The sequence below is a fragment of the Anthonomus grandis genome, chromosome 1, assembly GCF_022605725.1.
Source record: "Anthonomus grandis grandis chromosome 1, icAntGran1.3, whole genome shotgun sequence".
Lineage (NCBI taxonomy): Eukaryota > Metazoa > Arthropoda > Insecta > Coleoptera > Curculionidae > Anthonomus > Anthonomus grandis.
In genome coordinates, this window is record NC_065546.1 from 41,537,361 (window position 1) to 41,556,299 (window position 18,939).

The 18,939-nt window shown below is 32.5% G+C and overlaps 2 protein-coding genes across 2 annotated transcripts; both read left to right on the forward strand.

Annotated features, from left to right (window-relative positions):
* The first annotated feature begins 90 nt into the window (after positions 1 to 90).
* LOC126734228 (uncharacterized) lies at positions 91 to 6,691 on the forward strand. Its single transcript, XM_050437799.1, has 3 exons — positions 91 to 484; positions 2,020 to 2,097; positions 6,684 to 6,691. The coding sequence occupies exons 1-3, from the start codon at positions 91 to 93 to the stop codon at positions 6,689 to 6,691; spliced, it is 480 nt and encodes a 159-aa protein (XP_050293756.1).
* A 3,531-nt stretch (positions 6,692 to 10,222) lies between these two features.
* On the forward strand, positions 10,223 to 12,474 carry LOC126750187 (mitochondrial carrier homolog 2). The gene is made up of 6 exons (XM_050459723.1): positions 10,223 to 10,469; positions 10,973 to 11,057; positions 11,265 to 11,433; positions 11,702 to 11,833; positions 11,890 to 12,076; positions 12,134 to 12,474. Exons 1-6 carry the CDS (start codon positions 10,353 to 10,355, stop codon positions 12,395 to 12,397), a joined length of 954 nt encoding a protein of 317 aa, XP_050315680.1. The 5' UTR covers positions 10,223 to 10,352; the 3' UTR covers positions 12,398 to 12,474.
* The last annotated feature ends 6,465 nt before the right edge of the window (positions 12,475 to 18,939 follow it).

The window sequence follows — 18,939 nt, forward strand, 5'->3', positions numbered from 1 at the left end:
ATAAAATGGGAGTTGCTAATGACACGCTATGCCGCACAATACAATACATTAACCGATTCCAAGCGGTCTATCGGTAATTACCGTTCCTAAATGGTATTAACCAAACACGTCCAAGCGGCTATAGTTAAGCCGGGCGTCCACCGAAAGCGGTGCTGTGCTGTGCTGGGTGGAGCGGCGTTGAGCGGTGCTGGGTTGCCAATGCATTCTTATGAAGTACCGTCCACTAAAGCTGGGGCGCTGTGCGGCGAGACAAGCTATGTCGTGCGGGGCCGCATGACTTCGCTTTGTGTTCGATTGACGCTGTGCGGAGACGGGCAAACTCGTTTTGTTTTTTTTTTATTAATTACGATAAAAATGGAACAATTCATTGAAACTGTGAGATTAAATCCTTGCCTATGGAAAGTAGATGAAAAGAACTATAAAAGTCAAGACGCACGTGATATTGTCTGGGAAGAAGTCTCAAAAAAGTGCAATATAACAGACGGTAAGTTTAAATAAATAAAATTAAAATCACACAAATTCACACAGAATTAAAAATTAAAAACAAAATTAAACACAAAATTAAAAAATCACACAGATTGGTCCGAAAAAGTTAAGATAGAAAAATGAACTTTATTTCACTCCATCTTTTAACAGAATTAGCTCTAGAGTCCCATAAAGTCGTAAAAGTCACTATATTATTTATTTGGCATCCTGTATTTTAAAAACAGTTGGATAAAGATAAAAGTGTGATACATTAAAGTTTTTAGAATCTAGTGTGAAATGTGAAATCCAAAAAAGTAACAATATTAGGCTGTTTCATTCAAAATAAGCGAGTAGGGGTGTAGTTTACAGTAGTGTGGTTACGTAAAACACCCTGTATACCTATATTATTTATCTAAATTCCATACTTACCTAAAGTAAATGGTTACTAAGGTATAGGGTGTTAAATTTTAATATTTATTTTTATTTATTCTTTATTTTAACTCGAAAAGAACCATTTATTCAAGAAATTTGGTACAGGATACTTAAAATAAATACAAAACGTACGACAATTTCTTTTATTACTCCTGGTTATTTACATAATTTTATCTTGCCACGGAATCCTTCCTGTGTCAGAGTTAAAGTAGTTACAAAAGTTCTGCCTTATGGCAAAAGATTCAGCTGTTGCTCTTACACCTCTATGTGCTAATGGCAACCACTGATTTTCAGGCAAACTTTTTCCTAATTGTTCTTCATTTATATTAGGCGATCTACCTTCCCTAGTGCCTAAATAATTATGTAGAACACAGGTCGCTTTAATTATGCTATCTATACTCTCCAATTTGCATTCCAATGGACGTTTATAGATTCGAAATCTTGCTGCCAATATACCGAAAGTATTTTCTATAACTCGTCTAGCTCTGCTCAAGCGATAATTAAAAACACGATTTTCTTTATTTAAAGATCGTCTTGGAAATGGTCTCATTAGATTTACCATGAGCGGAAATGCCTCATCTCCGACTAATACGAAGGGAAAATTATATTCATTATAATTTTCCATGAGACTAGGTTCAGGAAAATTAAACGAATTTGTTTTTAACCTTCGCCCAATAGGACTATCAGCAAATATTCCCCCGTCACTAAATCTGCCTGATGACCCAATGTCGACTGCAATCAGTTGATAATTGGCACTTGCTATGGCCATCAATACTACAGAAAAAGTTTTCTTGTAGTTAAAAAACGATGAACCTGAATTCGGTGGGGCTTTTATAACCACATGTTTGCCGTCTATAGCACCGACACATTTTGGAAACTGCCATCGTTCTCTAAATTCCAATTCATAGGCTTTCCAAGACTCTTGGTCGGGCATTTTCATGAATGTCGGTTGCAACTGGGACCAAAGGGATGAACAAACTTCATTAACTATCTTTGAGACAGTTCTTTCTCCTAAACGGAAACTATATCCAATTGTTTTGTAGGAATCGCCTGTCGCTAGAAATCTAAAAAAAAAAGTTTTTTTTTAATTTTATTAATATTTAAATTAGTTTTTTTTTTTAGGAAAAGAGGCTAAACGGGTATGGAAAAAGTTAAGGGATTCTTTCAGGGACGCTTTAAAAAGGCAAAATGAATGTAAAAGTAAGAACGCAGCACCTGCGGTAAAACGGTTGTGGGTATACCAAAAACAAATGGAATTTTTGATTCCATATATGACCAACCGAAAAAGATGTTCCAACGTAGCTGACACGCAATCATCAAACGAAAATACAATGGAAACATGGCCACATGAAGAAATACAAACTCAAAACGAACAATCACACAGTGACTTTGAACACACGGTAGTGACTGACGAAGAAACTCAAATAAGTAGTAGAGAAACCCAAGAGAAAAATCCTGAGTTTATAGAGCCTGTTAAGAAGAAAAAAAGTCAATGGCAAGAAAACGTTGTATCGATAATGAAACATCAAGCTGAAATAAGGGAGGCTAGGGCTGCTGAGCGAGACGCTCAAAGAAAAGAATTTGAACAAAAATTGCGGTCGAATGATCCTCTTAAGGAATTTTTCAACAGTATGTATTTAACAACAGCTGCTATGCCTCCACATTTACAAGTTTCCATTAAGCGAAAAATATTTGATGCTGTTACTGAGGCGGAACTGAGTAATTTTACGAGCCACGCCAGCAGCAGCACTGGTACTCACGGTTCCCAACATTACTTTCACACACTACAGCCACCCCAACATTCGAACTCAATTTATAATAATCATAATCATCATCATCATACTTCTACTCTGCTACCGTCACCACAATCAACATCCAACCAGTCATCAAGCGACGAAACTGCAGGAAGCTACTTTGGAAATTGGAATTTAGATAATCCATAATTATTATATTAATATTACTATTAGCTATTATAGCAGAAATATTAATTATTTATTTAATACCTATTAGATTATTTTTTTATGATGGAATAAATTTGTGTCAGGAAAAACTAAAAATATTACTTTTAAATAATCAAAAAAATAACTTACCTTAAACATACACCCAAACGCTCCTCTGTTGTGACACTTTCTCGGTAGTTCGTATTAAGCTTTATAATTTCAAATCTTATTAATTCATGAATTTCCACAAACTGAGCTCTAGAAAGCCTAAAGTAATTTTTAAACTGCTCATCACTTAACACTGGAATTAATTTATGAAATTCGCCAAATTGTTTTCGCTCTACTAAATGATTTGATATCCAAAATCTGTGTTTTCTTTTATCCGCCATAAGCATACAACTTAATAAATTATTTGTATGCTCATCTTCGGAATCATCCTCTTCTGAACTTAAATCAAAAAGATTCTTTTCAATTTCTATATTATTAAACATAATTAAAAGATTAATAATTTATAAGATCATATTATGCTTGCTAACGCACGACAAACTTTTGGTGGACTGTCCAACTACAGCTTTGCCCAGCACAGCACAGCATAGCCCAACGCAGCACAGCACAGCACCGCTTTCGGTGGACGCCCGGCTTTATAACCGCTTGAGATACGTGACGTCACCAATTAGCCCTTTATACGTCATCAATTTGGAACAGTATTTACCCACCTCCGGAGCTGTTTTCTAAACGTCAAATGTCAAAGATATTGAAATAAGTGCAGGAAAAAATAAAAACAAACAACAAATTATTTCCTTTTCAACAATGACACATTTATTATGCCTAATAAGTTTTCTTTTTTGATATTTATGTTTAACAACTAATTACATATAATATTACTGGCGTCTGGGGTATTATTTAAAAACAAACAAAATGATGATAGTGCCAGCTGACAAATTACGAAGTTACTTCAACCAAACACGTCCAAGCGGACACGATTGGTTATTTTATAAAGGGACTGTTCAAGATGAACCAAGGGCTTAACCGCGGTTAAAACCGATAGATCGCTTGGAATCGGTTATTGAGATTTTAAGCCATATTTTAGCGGGTATAATATATTTTACGCACCTTACTCGGTTGCCTTACGATATCTTAAGCGTTACGTCTTGAGCGTTATCATGAGCCCATTTTCTGCGTGAGCCTGAATCCACATTGATATGTAATTACGGATTCGTTAGAACCATGTGATTGCTATCAGCCAATAAGAGACTCGAAAGGTTTCACGTACCTACGTGAAGGAAAACACGGATATTGTTGGTTAATTCGAACTTCATTACGTATTTTTGGTCCGTTGTACTATTTGTTTTTTCTTAAGTAAAAATATAACGTCATTTTACGGATACGCTTGTCTCTAGTGGATGGCACAGAACACAAATATAGTGTGGATGGGATAAAAGTCACAGATAGGTTGGACAGCCTCACGTATCCGTAATTACGTAGCAATGTGGATTTAGGCTGAAATGGTTCTTAGTTGGTATTGACCAATGCGTTTCTGCGATTCTGGTTTTTAACCGAAATAGGGGGAAAACGTGACGTCACAGATCAGCTGTTTGGCGTTTGGTATTTACCAATTATTACCCGGTTTTGGACTTGGGTTAAACTTTATGCCACAGAACACAAATATATAGCTTTATGCAGTCCAGAAGAATGCTTAGATTGTATAAAATTGATTGAGAATTGCGATATGATGTGCGCTCTTTATACATTAAGAAAAATAAATACCAATTAGTTTTAAATTATGAAGAAGAATAAGTAATAATACGCTTTTTATTAAAAACACTTAAATTAAAGGAGAGAAAATTTAAAAATTAATTCAGGCAATAAGGTATTTATGGCTTCACCCATGCTAATTTACATGACCATTATACATAATTTTAGATCCAATAAGAGCATTTTTATTCGAAAGAAAAAAGTGGCTAAGGCTCTGGAAAATCAAAAAAATTCGACTTCATGTTTTAATCAAACAGAAAAGAAACAAACAAAAATATAAACTCTTTAATTCCTAATAACCAATTCATTTCAACGACTGTTTCTTTAAATCATAAAATTTTAGTAGAGGATATACGTTACACTTACCTGTCAAAGTTGTCAACCAAAAGAGTAACCGCGGTACTATAATTTTTTATAATTTTATAATTTTTATAATTCAACGCTGAAAATCGGCTATGGTTGCGCTCGAATGACGTCATGTCTAACAGCTGTCAGAGTCTAAATATTAGCTATACCTTTCAGCGTTTCGAATTTTTTTTGAAGACTGACCTAAACCATGAAAACACCCATTTGACCAAGAGGAAATATAATAAACAAAAAAGTCACTGACGTACACATAACCTCACTCTTTTTTTCCACAGAAATAAACACAAACTAACCAAAAATCAATTTAAAAAATATCCGTGCAACCTCACCTTTACGTTCTTCACTGTTTATTTTGCAAATATATTCGCTGTTTTGAGAATTTATTCTTTTCTGTATTTTTATTTGGTTTGGATGTCTTGATTGTCTCATATCCATTAATATTAAATAAATTAAAACTAATGCTAAGAAATATAATGCTTCTCAACTCTAAAAAAATATCACAAAATGGATATCAATATTTATTGTTTGTATAGCTTCCCTTCGACTTTGACATATCGAGTTTATTAGTTATGTTAGTAATTTATTATTTATTATAACAAACGCTTAAAGCGCCTTATACGGTGACGTCATGACTTCATCGCTCGCATGAGATGTCTTAAAGACGCTTATAGCCGCTTACTCGCTAAAATATGGCTAAGGCCCGGTTGTACAATAGGCGTTCAATAACAGTTCATAAAGATCTCCGGTTCAGAGGAATTAATCCGTTGTACAATGTTAGTTCAAACGATAACCTGCGGTTCATCTTGAACGTCCAATTGGGAGCGTTCAAAGGGAGTTCAAGCAAATTTTTGAGATTAAATTAATATTTAGTATATCATTTTGATATTTTTTATTTATGTAAATACAGCCGCCTTTTTATAATTATTGTGTTTGGTAAGGTGCTAATTTATTAGTTACTAGGTACCCTAGATTTAGTTTACAAACCATAAATTTAAAAATGGATCCTATTTGGGAAGATATTACGGATGACGAAAATTTTCTTGAATTAGTAAATAAAATTGTACACCCTAGATCATCACAGGTATACAGGGATAGACTGGAACATTTGGGATGATAAAGAATTTAAGGCTAGATTTAGGTTGGAAAACAGCGTTGTGCTTGCTATTACAATTGTACTAGATCTGTTACAATTGGATATTGGCTATTACGCTATTACTACAATAGCTAAAATCCGAATAATCTATTACATTTTTACAAAATTTACAAGAATTGGTACAATAAATACAACTCGAACACAACCCAATCCTAAATAAGCTAGAAAACTAATATTTTTAATAAATACGACTTTTATTAAATATTAGTTTATACGATTTAAAAATTTTGGGCCCTCCAGCAGAGTAGTGCGACTACTCTCTATTCGACAAATGCTCCGCGGGGAATCACCGCGTTTATATTTTGTTTCTTGGGAATTACCGAGGTATCGTTTCTTTTGTTTAGAATAGTTTTAAATCTGCATGCAGTCACTTCTTCAATTCGTAAAAGGTTATTAATTTGTCTGTGTCTTGTACTAAACGACGGTGTGTTTGGTCTTTTTGGTTTATATATTTATATAGATTTACAATAATATTAGTATAGTAAAAGACTAGCTGAAAAAAATGGATAGGTAAGGCAGTAAAATAAATTTAATTTAGGGCTGAAGATTAATTTGATAAATTTTATATATAGGTTCTTGATTAAAATACCTAAGAAAACAAATACTGAGGCAGTAGATAACCCACAGCCCTCGACTTCTGTTCAACGACAGTCTCATGAGTCGCAACCTAAACATCAAGAAGTAAGTTACATTACTGGTAATAGTAGTGATAGCAGCAGTAATGAGTCTTCCCATGAATGTCCGCCGAAAAAAAAGAAAAAATATTACAAACAAAAGTTTACGGAATCATGGCGGCTTAAAAACGAAAATTTTTCTATTTGGTTAGTTAGAAACCCTCATAACAAAGATGAAGCTTTTTGTAAAATATGCTCAAAAGCAATTTCGGGTGGAATTACTCACGTCAATAGACATGCAAGTTCCAAAACATATGAAAATAATATAAATGCTGCCCAAAATGCACCAACGGTTACTGAATTTTATAATAAAAAAAGATCGTCGATAATCGTTACAAACTAAGGCAGCGGAATTAAAAATTTTAGGATTTATTGCTGAACACAATTTAGCGTTTTCAGTTTTAGATCACTTTCCACAATTACTTTCATTAGTCTTCCCTGATTCCGAAATCGCTAAAAAAATAAAACTAGGCTGAAAGAAGGGAACAAGAATTTGCAAAGAAGTTATGAAACGGAAAAATTTATTTGTTTTATCAAAACAGTTACAAACTTGCAAATTCTCCCTAATAGTAGATGAAACCACAGATATTTCCTCATCGAAGAGCCTTGTTACGGTTGTCCGTTTTTATGACAAATCAGCAGAGAAAGTGTGTGATAAATTTTTGGCATTAATTAAAGTTGAGCTAAAATGCCACATCAAGTGGAATATTCGAATCTATTTCAAAATTTTTTGATGAAAACAAAATTCCTTCCAAAAACCTATTTGGCTTTGCTGCGGATAATGCTGCAACCATGATGGGATATAAATCTGGATTACAGCAAAAATTACAGAAATTCAACCCAACGTTATATGTATTCGGCTGTTCATGCCACACCTTAGATCTTTGTAGTAGTGCTGCCTGTGACAAGCTTCCTGATTCAGTAGAAGAATTGACAAGAGACATTATATTCATATTTTTCCCACAGCTCCAAAAGAATTGAATCATTTAGAGAATACCAGCTTTTCACAGAGACACAGCCACAAGTGATTTTAAGACCATCTCAAACAAGGTGGTTAAGTCTCCAGTTGGTAGTGAACAGGATCCTGGAACAATGGGCAGCTTTAAAATTATTTTTTACGAACGAGGCATTGGCAGAAAATATTAAAAAGGCAAAAAATATATTAACTGCTCTAAACAATGACACTTTTAAGCTGTATTTCTCTTTTTTATCATATATTTTAGATATTGTTAATAAAATGAACTTAGAATTTCAATCTGAAGGTTTTAAAATGCATATTTTGCTAAATAGGATTACAACTTTTTACAAAACTATTCTTAGGAACTTTATTAATGAGAGGCCGTTAAATCAAGATTCTTTTCATCCAGAAAATTATTTACCGTTGGAAGCTATCTATGTAGGTGCAAATTGTGATGTTATTTTACAAGAACATCACATCCCTGACATTGAACTGAAACATAAAATATCTTTAAACATTTAAAATATCTTGTTTAAGTTTTTACATGGAGCTATGTTCTGAAATTAAAAAAAGATTCAAGTTTGATGATTACAGTACTAACTTTTGCAAGAAATTTAGATCCAAAAATAGTGACAGTTTCAACTGAATCCATCGTGCCAATATATTTAAAATTTAAACCCTCTTTTTCTGATATAAATATAGAGCAGCTCAGTAGTGAATGGAGAAGCATTGCTGCAAACGACGTTCTATTGAAAAACAATAATAAATCTGTAGAGGAATTCTGGACTCTTGTATTCAATATGAAAAATTCTCTAGGAGAGTTAATGTACCGAAATTTGACTTGTTAATGTACCCAAAATTGGTTTTTGTTCAAGCAATAGTGTTGCTTCCACACTCTTCAGCAGCTGCTGAGAGAAAATTCTCTGATTTAAATTTAATAAAGACAAAAAATAGAAATAAATTACAAATAAGTACATGTGATGCTCTCTTACATTCTAAGGCTCTTTTAACTAATGCAAATAGCCAATGCCACAACTTTCAACCCTCGGAACATATTCTATTGACCTTAAATATTAACTCAAACTCACAGAATGAGGAAGAAGAGCCTGAGGATATAACATTTTAATTAAAATGTTATATCCTCCTATCTATATCCTCTTTATATAAACTACTAAAAATTATAGGATTATAGGACATTAGGATTCGGTATATAATATATGTATATACATGTTCATTATATTTTTAGTAGGTATATTTAATGAAGTACAAACATGCAATGAAAAATTTGTTTTTTCGTTTTTACTAGGATATTTTTTTTGTTAAATAAGGTGTTAAATAAAGTTTTTTTTATGTAGTATTTAAAAATTGTTTTATTAAAAAATGCAAAAAAAACATATGATCCACCTAAAAAGTTCTTAAAATTTACTATGCCTAATACCTACGAGAAAACTTTCAAATTAAAAATTAAAAAATCAAAACCAGTCCTTTAAATTGAAATTTTTTTTGAATCTAGTACAATCTAGTACATTTTTTGAATCAATTCTAGTACATATGCTTTATGTCAAAAGCACAACGCTGTTGGAAAAGCAAGCTGTAAGATTCATAGTAGATAGATTTTCTGAACCAATTTCATTGGATAAGTATGATGATTTGCATTAGTTCAATTACACCATTTATAGACTTTAAAAATACTTTTAGATTTTAGATAGAATATTGTCAGCATTTTTGCTTTCAATCTGAATAACAATTGATTCTAAAAATTTTACAAGATTGAAAATGGTTTAAAACAAGTTAAAAAAACCTGCTATAGCATCAGTGTCATATGTTGATGTTAGTCCTCAGTAAATTCTCATTCTTATTTTTTAGAAATGTAACAGTTCTAAGGGGCTCCCTGAGAACACTGTTAAATTCCTGACAAATTTTCTCCAAGGCCTCTGCATTAATTTCATTATTGTTGAGATCCGTTTTTTTACATTCTATGCTTTCCTTGTATTTGTTTACTAAATTAACATTTTCTTCTCTCACAGAGAAATTGCTTGCCCTAATTTTTTTCTCCATGTCAGATAAGCAGACCCAAACGGTTTGGCAAGCAGCAAGGCGGCACAAAACATTTTTAAACAAACAACTCTTTCGCAATTTACGGTATTTTTGTACTTATAACCCGCAACAGACAAAAAACAAAGTAAATAAATAAATTAAAAGTAAATAAATAAATTAATTTTAATGACCAGGTTAGGTTCTTCTTTTTTATGTGGCCATTGCAGACTTTAAAAGGAACCTAGTTTAACTAAACTTGTACTGGAACAACACACGAACCTCTGAACTACGTTCAACGAAGAACTGCAGTTTAGTAGAACTTAATAAGTGGAACCACTGCTTGTACAACCGGGCCTTAAAGTTAAAATATCATGAGATTACTGTCAGAGGTACGTCAAAAAATAATCTTTCATCTGTCAACCTTTTTCGATTTTTATATTTAATTTTAAGCAAAAAGTAAACAAATTGCAAAACCGAACATTACGTTATTTGGTTTACCGGTGCTCGGAGTAGCGGGTGGCATTTAAGAAGTCAAATAGGTAAAAATTTCCCAGTGCTTTTCACCTGGAAATATGTCAAATCCTCAAACCATGTCAAAACAAAAGGAAAATAAATGGTCAAATTATGCCCTGCGGATTATAGTCAATACTGCTTCTCATCCATTCGAATATGCCAAAGTTCTTATTCAGGTTAGTCCTACAATATAAATTAAAAGTTTCCCTAGCTTTCCCCCTTTTCAATGTTCAATATAATCTACAAACTTGTCATTACTCATTTCGTAAAATTAGAATATTGAAACAGATTATTAGACTGACTTCATTGATAATAAACCTAATCACAAGATCTATTTAGGCCTTAAACCAAATGATGTTAATGTAATACCACTACATAATATTTAACAATATGTACTCTTAACATAGGAATTTAGGCTCTATTGTTAAAAAAAAATTAAATAATTCAAAAACTGTATAGAATAAATAAATTATTAATAATGGGGATTGTTAAAAACATATTAGAATTATCAGGTAAGAAAAATCCCTTATGAATAGGTTATAGATCACCCAAATGAAAAGTCAAGCAATAAAAAAAAATTTTATTTTTTATGACATACAGTCTAATTATATAATTAAAGAGTATTTATTGTTTTTCAATTGGAAAATAATTTAATTTCATTGTGATAATTCTTTTGTAGATTGGTTATGAACCACTTCCACCTAGACCTGCCAAAACATTATTTGGAAAACCAGCATTGAAGTTACCAAATATTTTTGAATATGGTAAAAAAGATAATTTAATTTTTTTAAATTTCACTCTTCAAATTTACTATGAAAGTACTAAAGGTCAAATACCAAAGCTTGTTGGAGATTGTGACTTTTAAATTATTCTTATATAATTTCTTTGCATCTTATTATTAATCTTTAGCTTTTAGGTATTTCTAAAGTAAAAATAGGCTTACATATTTCTTGAACTTCTTTTTTCTTTAGTGAAACACATTAAGACAGTAGATGGATTTTCTGGATTGTACACAGGCTTAGCCCCAAAAGTGTGTGGAAATTTGCTGAGCTCTTTGGCTGCTCAGAAATGTTCAGATTATTTTTCAGAACCTCAAGTTGAAGATCCAGATTTTGAAGATGAAGAATCAGAGGAAAAAAGGTACAGTATGGAAATAATATTAACTGCCCTAAAAAGTTTTTCAAACTCCTAAAATTGGCAGCATTTTTTTAGAATTATTAGCAACTAATGAGTATCCTATTTGCAATTTTTAGCATTTAACAACCCATTTTTTAATATCATTAGTATACTTCAAGATATTATATTAGATGTCTTAATAAAATTATTCCTTAACAACTCTAAATAGCCATCTAAAATCTAATAAAGTGAAAGTATGAAAATATAAACCTGCATTTGTTAAACATTTTAGAAAAGAAAAATGGATGTCGGCCATGAAATGTGATATATTGACCCATACTGCTGCAATAGTAGTCTCGCAGCCATTCCATGTAATAACTATTAGAATGATGGCACAGTTTGTAGGAAAAGAAACAAAATATTTGTAAGTATCTTACTAGGGTAGAGTAAGTCATAAATGATTATTCTTATTCATTTTAGGGGTATTTTTGGTTCCATTAAAGAAATTTACCATCAAAATGGTGTTTTAGGATTCTTCTCAGGTCTTGTACCTCGAATTTTAGGGGATTTACTATCGCTAATTTTAGCTGGTGGCCTTACATATACAATCAACAGATATTTAGTTGAAGAAAAAGAGTTGAAAGTGTATACTGCTGCAACAATGAATGTTAGTTACATGCTCATTTAAATTTAGATTTACTTATTTACTATGTTTTTTTTACAGTTTATTTCCACTGCAATTATGTACCCCTTCCAAGTTGTATCAAACTGTATGGCAGTATCAAACTCAGGGCTTGAAATTGGTTCTCCGCCAATGATGCCTCACTATACATCATGGGTTGATTGTTGGATGGACTTATCAAGGCACCACCAACTTAAAAGAGGTTCTAGTCTTTTGGTTCGGTATTACACAGGACCCCATATTACTGTAGCTGGAAAATTGTTGCCCGTCACTAGAGATCAGACCCTTTATCCATCCGACAAATAAAAAAGAAACAACTGTTAGTCCTCAGTAATATTGTTGTCAAATTTTTGATGTATATAAAGCATTTAATATTGTTTTAAGGGGCTTTTTACTTGATTTATATTGTGGGAACGGATGAGCAAACTTGGCAACACAATGTTTTTTTTTTTTGTTGGTTTTGTTATAAATTGTTCTTTGCACAGAGTGAAGATAAGTAAGTAATTTGACTACAATTTTGCATTATTAGACTATTTAAATAAAGATTGCTTATGCTGCATCATTTATCTAGTTTCTCTTAAAATGTTATTATGGCGCACTTGCATTTTATTTTAAAGAAATAAGGCAAATTGTAGATAATTTTTACAGGAACAGATTACTTAAAAACAGTATTTATTATTACTTACTTTAGGTGGACAAAAATTCAATATTAAGCTGAAAACCATGAACAAAATGTTTATCTGTCAACTGTCAATAAAAGCAAAGAGACTAACTTATCATACTATACTAGTAGTGAAATAAAATCGCTCCTAAAAGTCGCTTATTTCTAAGGGTGCGTGATACAAAAGTATAACTAAATTAAACTTATACCATCATGTAGAGGACCATCTGGGGAATCGAAAATGATAAAGTACAACTTTTTTTAGTAGGGCCGAATTTTGCAAATAGCCCTTAAGCGTATCTAAGCGCAAATTAGAAAAACTGCGTTTTTCTAAACATAAACCGTTGTATTTACATAAATATGTGACATAGAAATCTAAATTTTTGCACAGATATAGCTTAAACATAAGCGCATCTGGTGAAAATTAAGGAATTTTAAAAATATAAAAAGGTTTTTTGTTTTTAAATTAGGAATATCAAATTTTCAAAATGGGGTATCTAAAACTTCACCCTGCGGTGAGCTATGCGAAATATTAAAAAATTTTATACATATATATCGAATGAAATGTAGCCATAACATGTGGAAAGTTTAAAAAAAAAATAAGTTGCTAATTTGAACGGTTAGAGAAATATGATTTTTCTAATAGAAGCCTAAAAATGCGCTCTATAAATTCAAATGAACTGCAGGCGCGGCGCCGGCGTGCGTATACTATAAAAGGGCGCTCGTACACGGCGTGTGGAGTGTCGTGTAGAGTGGGCACTAGAGATGTGCGGATAGTATCTACTCGATACTTTAATATCTGATACATGCGAAGATTTGAAGTAATCGAATCCTTCGACCCCAACTACTTGTTACTCGAATACTTTTTTAAATCCCAAATTTCCATGTCACCAGTGGCTGCTTATGCGTACTAAATATATTTTATAAGTAAAATATGGCAATATTGTTAATAAAATGAAATAAACCGCCACCGATCGGCCCAACAATAATTAATCAATAATACCTATTTATATTTACCCGGCGTTGTCGCCACGCACTTACTTGATACTTTGATACTCGATACCTTGTTGTAGGTAAAATTATTTGAATTCGTCCGTCGTGCCCGATTACTTGATTACTTTTTATTAGCATAAGTATTAAAGTATCAAGTAAGTGGGGCGAGTTGGCGGCTGGCGAGGCAGGGTAGGTACCGACCGGCGCGGCGGCGGTTTGTTTAGGGTGTGTCTCAGTTTATTTATAATATAAATAATGTGATAATGACGGACGGCGGTCATAGTCATAAATTATTATAGATATTACAGGGAAAAAAAAGGGATTATGGTTGTTTTTTTTTTTAAATAATTTTGTTTATTTCCTAAGGCGTTATTTTACTACTTATTCAATTTTAAAATTTATTATAAGGTAGACAGGTTAAAAACTTATAGGGAACTCAAATAAGTGGCTCAGTTTTAAATAAGTTACCGTGGCGTCAAGTTTTATTAAAAGTTTGGTTTTACGTTGTTTTGAATTTGCGTGATGTCTGATAAAAAAAAAGTAAAGTTTGGTTGCATTTTACTGTGGTCAGCAGTGAAAAAGCTAAGTGTGATATTTGTAAGAGTCTGTTATAAAGGCGGAGCCATGTCAAATTTACAAAAACATTTAAAAACAAAACATTTCTCTGTGCTTCACGAAGATAAAAGTATTGAAAGCAATACTTGGCAAGCAAACTGGCCAATGTTCCTAATGTTGAATCTGATCGAGCAGGACGTTTAACTAGTTTAGATGTTGCACAGGTTGGTGATAATAATAATACAAATGCCTTAAAACCTCAATTTGCTGGAAAAGTTCCTGCACGCAAGGTTTATTCCCAAGCCAAAATTTCTACTCATTCTGTACGCCCAGCATCCGTTTCTAGAACAAAATTTTTAAATGGAATGGTCTTAAACATGATTTTGCAAGACCTGCAACCATTTTCTGTCGTCGGAGATAATGGATTTAAATCTCTAGTAGCTGCTCTTGATCCCTCTTGTCAACTACCATCAAGAACAACTTTTAGTCGAGATTTACTAAGCCAAAAATATGATGACGTTGTTTTAAAAGTAAAATCTTTATTAAATGAAGCAGAGTTTATCACGCTTACTACTCATACCTGGACGTCACGTTCTGTTGAAAACTATATGGCGGTAACTGCCTATTATGTAAATAAAGAGTGGACATCAAAGTCGTTGTTGGGTTGTTTTCATTTTGAAGAAAATCATACGGCTGAAAATATCAGAAACAAGCTATTACATATTCTAAATGAATGGAACATTTGCAGTAAAATAGAAGCTGTTGTAACTGACAATACAAGAAATATTACAGCTGCAATAAGGTTAACTGGTTGGCCAAATCCACCATGCCTGGCTCATACTTTAAACCTTGTCGTTCAAGATGCCCTAAAACAGCTACAGCCATTGCAAAACAAAGTTAAAAAAATTGTAGAATATTTTCATCGCAGTACCACAGCAGCAGGAAAACTTAATGAACTTCAAATGCAGATGATAAGTAAAAAATCTAAAATTACTTAATGATGTTGTAACTCGTTGGAATTCAACTTATTTTATGTTTAAAAGGATTTGTGAAATTCAGATACCACTTGAAGCAGCTATTGGCATTTTACATAATCCGGTGGAGGCATTAACTGTGGATAAATGGTCGCTCTTAAAACAATGTTGTGCTCTTTTAAAACCTTTTGAGGAGGTGACAAGAGAACTTAGTGCCGAAAGAAGTGTAAGTGTTTCTAAAATAATACCCTTAATTAAAAGCTTAAAACAATTTTTGGGCGGGATCCAAACAGATGATAAGGCTGCCTTAGATTTAAAAAACAATTTAATACAAGGCTTAAAAACGAGATTTAATCGAATGGAATACAACACTATACTTGCAAAAGCAACCTATTTGGATCCCCGTTTTAAAAAAAAGGTTTCAGTGACGATAATGCAGTAGTTCAAGTGAGAGAAATTTTAGTTTCTGAAATATCAATGCTTATCAAAAAAAGTAATGAAGCTATGGACGTGCAAAATATGTCAATAGATGAAGAGGATACTGTGGAAGAGGAGTCAATCTGGAAATGTTTCAATGCGAAAATATCGAAAAACACATCTACGGTAGCTACTTCAATTATTGAAGATAAGCAGTATACCGAAGAGCAAAACATTAAAAGGAATGATGACCCGTTAAAATGGTGGAAAACAAGGGAAGCAGTGTATCCAAATTTAGCAGAGTTGGCACGAAAATACTTAGGCATAACGGCAACTTCTGTTCCAAGTGAACGGGTATTTTCTAAGGCGGGCCAATTAGTATCAGATCGCAGGAGCAGAATTAAACCAAAAAATGTAAAAAAGGTGATGTTTTTAAACGGCAATTCACAACTTCTCTAAATCAATTTGCCGAATTTTTTACTGTATATTTTCCTATACACATTATAATTAGATATTCTTAATTATTTTGTTTTGTGTTGTTTGCAATTATTACATTTAATATATTATTTTGATACAAATGTTTTTTTAATTTATTTTAATTTTTATTTCGATAAATATTTTAATACCATTATAAAAGTCTTCGCTTATAATTAACCCCATTTTAAACTTGCATAACTGTGTTTTGTTTTGGGTAATGTGCATTTAGTAATATCTTACTAAGACTTGATAACCCTCTATTATACTCAAAAAATATAACAAACGCCAGAGCAAGCCCTAAATTTAATATAGGTATTCATAAAAAAATCTTAATATTCGTCCGTATATTTACTAACAACTAACAAGTATACAAGTAATGATTACTTTGTAACGAATACAAAGTATCTGATACTTCAAATCAAAGTATCAGTATCTACTCGATACTTATAAAAGTAATCGTTGCACATCACTAGTGGGCACTTTTCTGCTGATCGATTAAAATCGGATGTGTCTTGTCTCTCTCCCTCCTACACCCAACGATGAAAGTATGCGAAAAACAGCTAAGTCTGAATTACTATCCAAATTTGAGCCACATGGAGCAATTAATTCAGCTCAAATTGTCAATTCACTTATAATAGATGGCATGGTACTTATTCAAGGACTTAATGAAAAATCATTTTCCACTTTTAATGAACTCGCATGTATTTTTCTGGAACAAATTCTTTCAATAAGTCGAAAGTTTGGAAAAATAAGAATAACAGTAGTTTTTGATAAATATCATGAATCCGTCAAGTCATTGGAAAGACGTAGAAGAGGTGATTTTACAGATGCGCATGCATATGAAGTTTCTGGATGTAGGAAGGTGGTAAAATTTAGGAATTTTTTGAGATTGTCAGAAAATAAACGATCTCTACTAAAATTTCTGACCGCTTATCTTCTGAAAAATTCACCTGATCTTTTGCAAACAGAAGAAACTCTGATCATTGCTGGTGGTTTTGAGAAACCAGACTCATGTTTTTTAGTTGACAAGAATGGTGTTACCAAATTAAAAGATCTGACATCAAATTATGATGAGGCTGATATACGAATTATACTTCATGTTTTATATGAATATCAAATGCTTCAAGAAAAGGTGTTAGTAAAGTCTGTAGATACCGACGTTGTCATATTACTAATTTTTTACTATTCTGAATATATAAAAGCTAATTCCGAAAAAAAAAGACCTTTTGATCGAATTAGGACAAGGCAACAAAAAAAGGATTATTTCGATATCCGGAATAGTAAATAAACTAGGATATCAAATTTGCCAGTGCTTACCAGCCCTGCATGTGTTAACAGGGTGTGACACAACAAACGCAATGTTTAAAATTGGTAAAAAAACAATGTAAAACCCTTTCAAATCTACACTCCGTGCCTATAACTGAAGCAGTTGATATTGCCACAAATTTTGCACTGGCTTTATATAAAAATAAAAACAAGGACATTAACGCACTGAGGTACCAACTCACAACAACTTCGAATAAGTCCGCATCAGAACTTCCACCAACAGACGACGCATTTTATCAGCGTGTACTAAGGTTAGTGTACTTATAATTTAAATTTAGATACTATTACAAAACAAAACAAGCCCCCATTAATTTTGGTCGGACCAAAATGAACCATATTCTGGAGCCCGCCCTAATGACTGCTGATCCCCTACCTGGCGATATAAGACAAATATTGGACCTCTTCTGCAAGGATAAACAGTGCTCTGATAATAAATGTGTATGCCTAAAAGAAGGGTTAAAATGCTGCAGCGATTGTTCCTGCAAAAATTGTCAGAACCATAACATCCCTGACGTATATGATGATGACGAAGAGGAAAATATTTAGGGTAAATCTCATACAAAACTTTTTTACATCTTACTCCTTATGTTTTTTTTAAATTTCTAGATGCAAAAAAAAGTTTCCACCGCAAACCTTGGTCATATTTAGACTGGTAGCCGCTGCCAGCGCATCAGCGCGCGTCCAATGGCCGTTATATAAAAATTCATATCTTTGTAACAGTTTAAGTTAGCAACTTAATTTTTTTTTAAAACTTTCCACATGTTCTGGCTACATTTAATTCGATATATATGTATAAAAATTTTCAATATTTCGCATAGCTCATCGCAGGGTGAAGTTTTGGATGCCCCATTTTGAAAATTTCATATTCCTAACTTAAAAACAAAAAACCTTTTCACATTTTTAAAATTCCTTAATTACCACCAGATGCGCTTATGTTTAGGCTATATCTGTGCAAAAGAATCAGATTTCTATGTCACATATTTATGTAAATACAACGGTTTATGTTTAGAAAAACGTAGTTTTTTTAATTTGCGCTTGCACACGTTTAAGAGCCATTTTCAAAGTTCGGCCCTACTAAAAAAAGTTGTACTTTCCCATTTTCGATGCTCCAGAAGGTCCTCTACAATATGATATGAGTTTCATTAAGTTATACTTTTGTATCACGAAAAGTCATAATTTTAAGGCGATTTTATTCCACTATAGACCCAGTATAATATTCCACAATTGAATACTTGCAATGATTTTAGAATTAATTGACAATTCAATGATTTAGTTTAGCTGGTAGTACCTTAAGGATCTTTGGGTAAACAAAATGACCACAAAAGTAATATAATATAATTTATTCCTTATCCAACATGAAAGTTATGGCTGTACAAGTGACCCTGTTTATCTTGCAAATCGTTTCTAAGAATGTTGATTATCCAAAATATGATTGCGAACTTTCC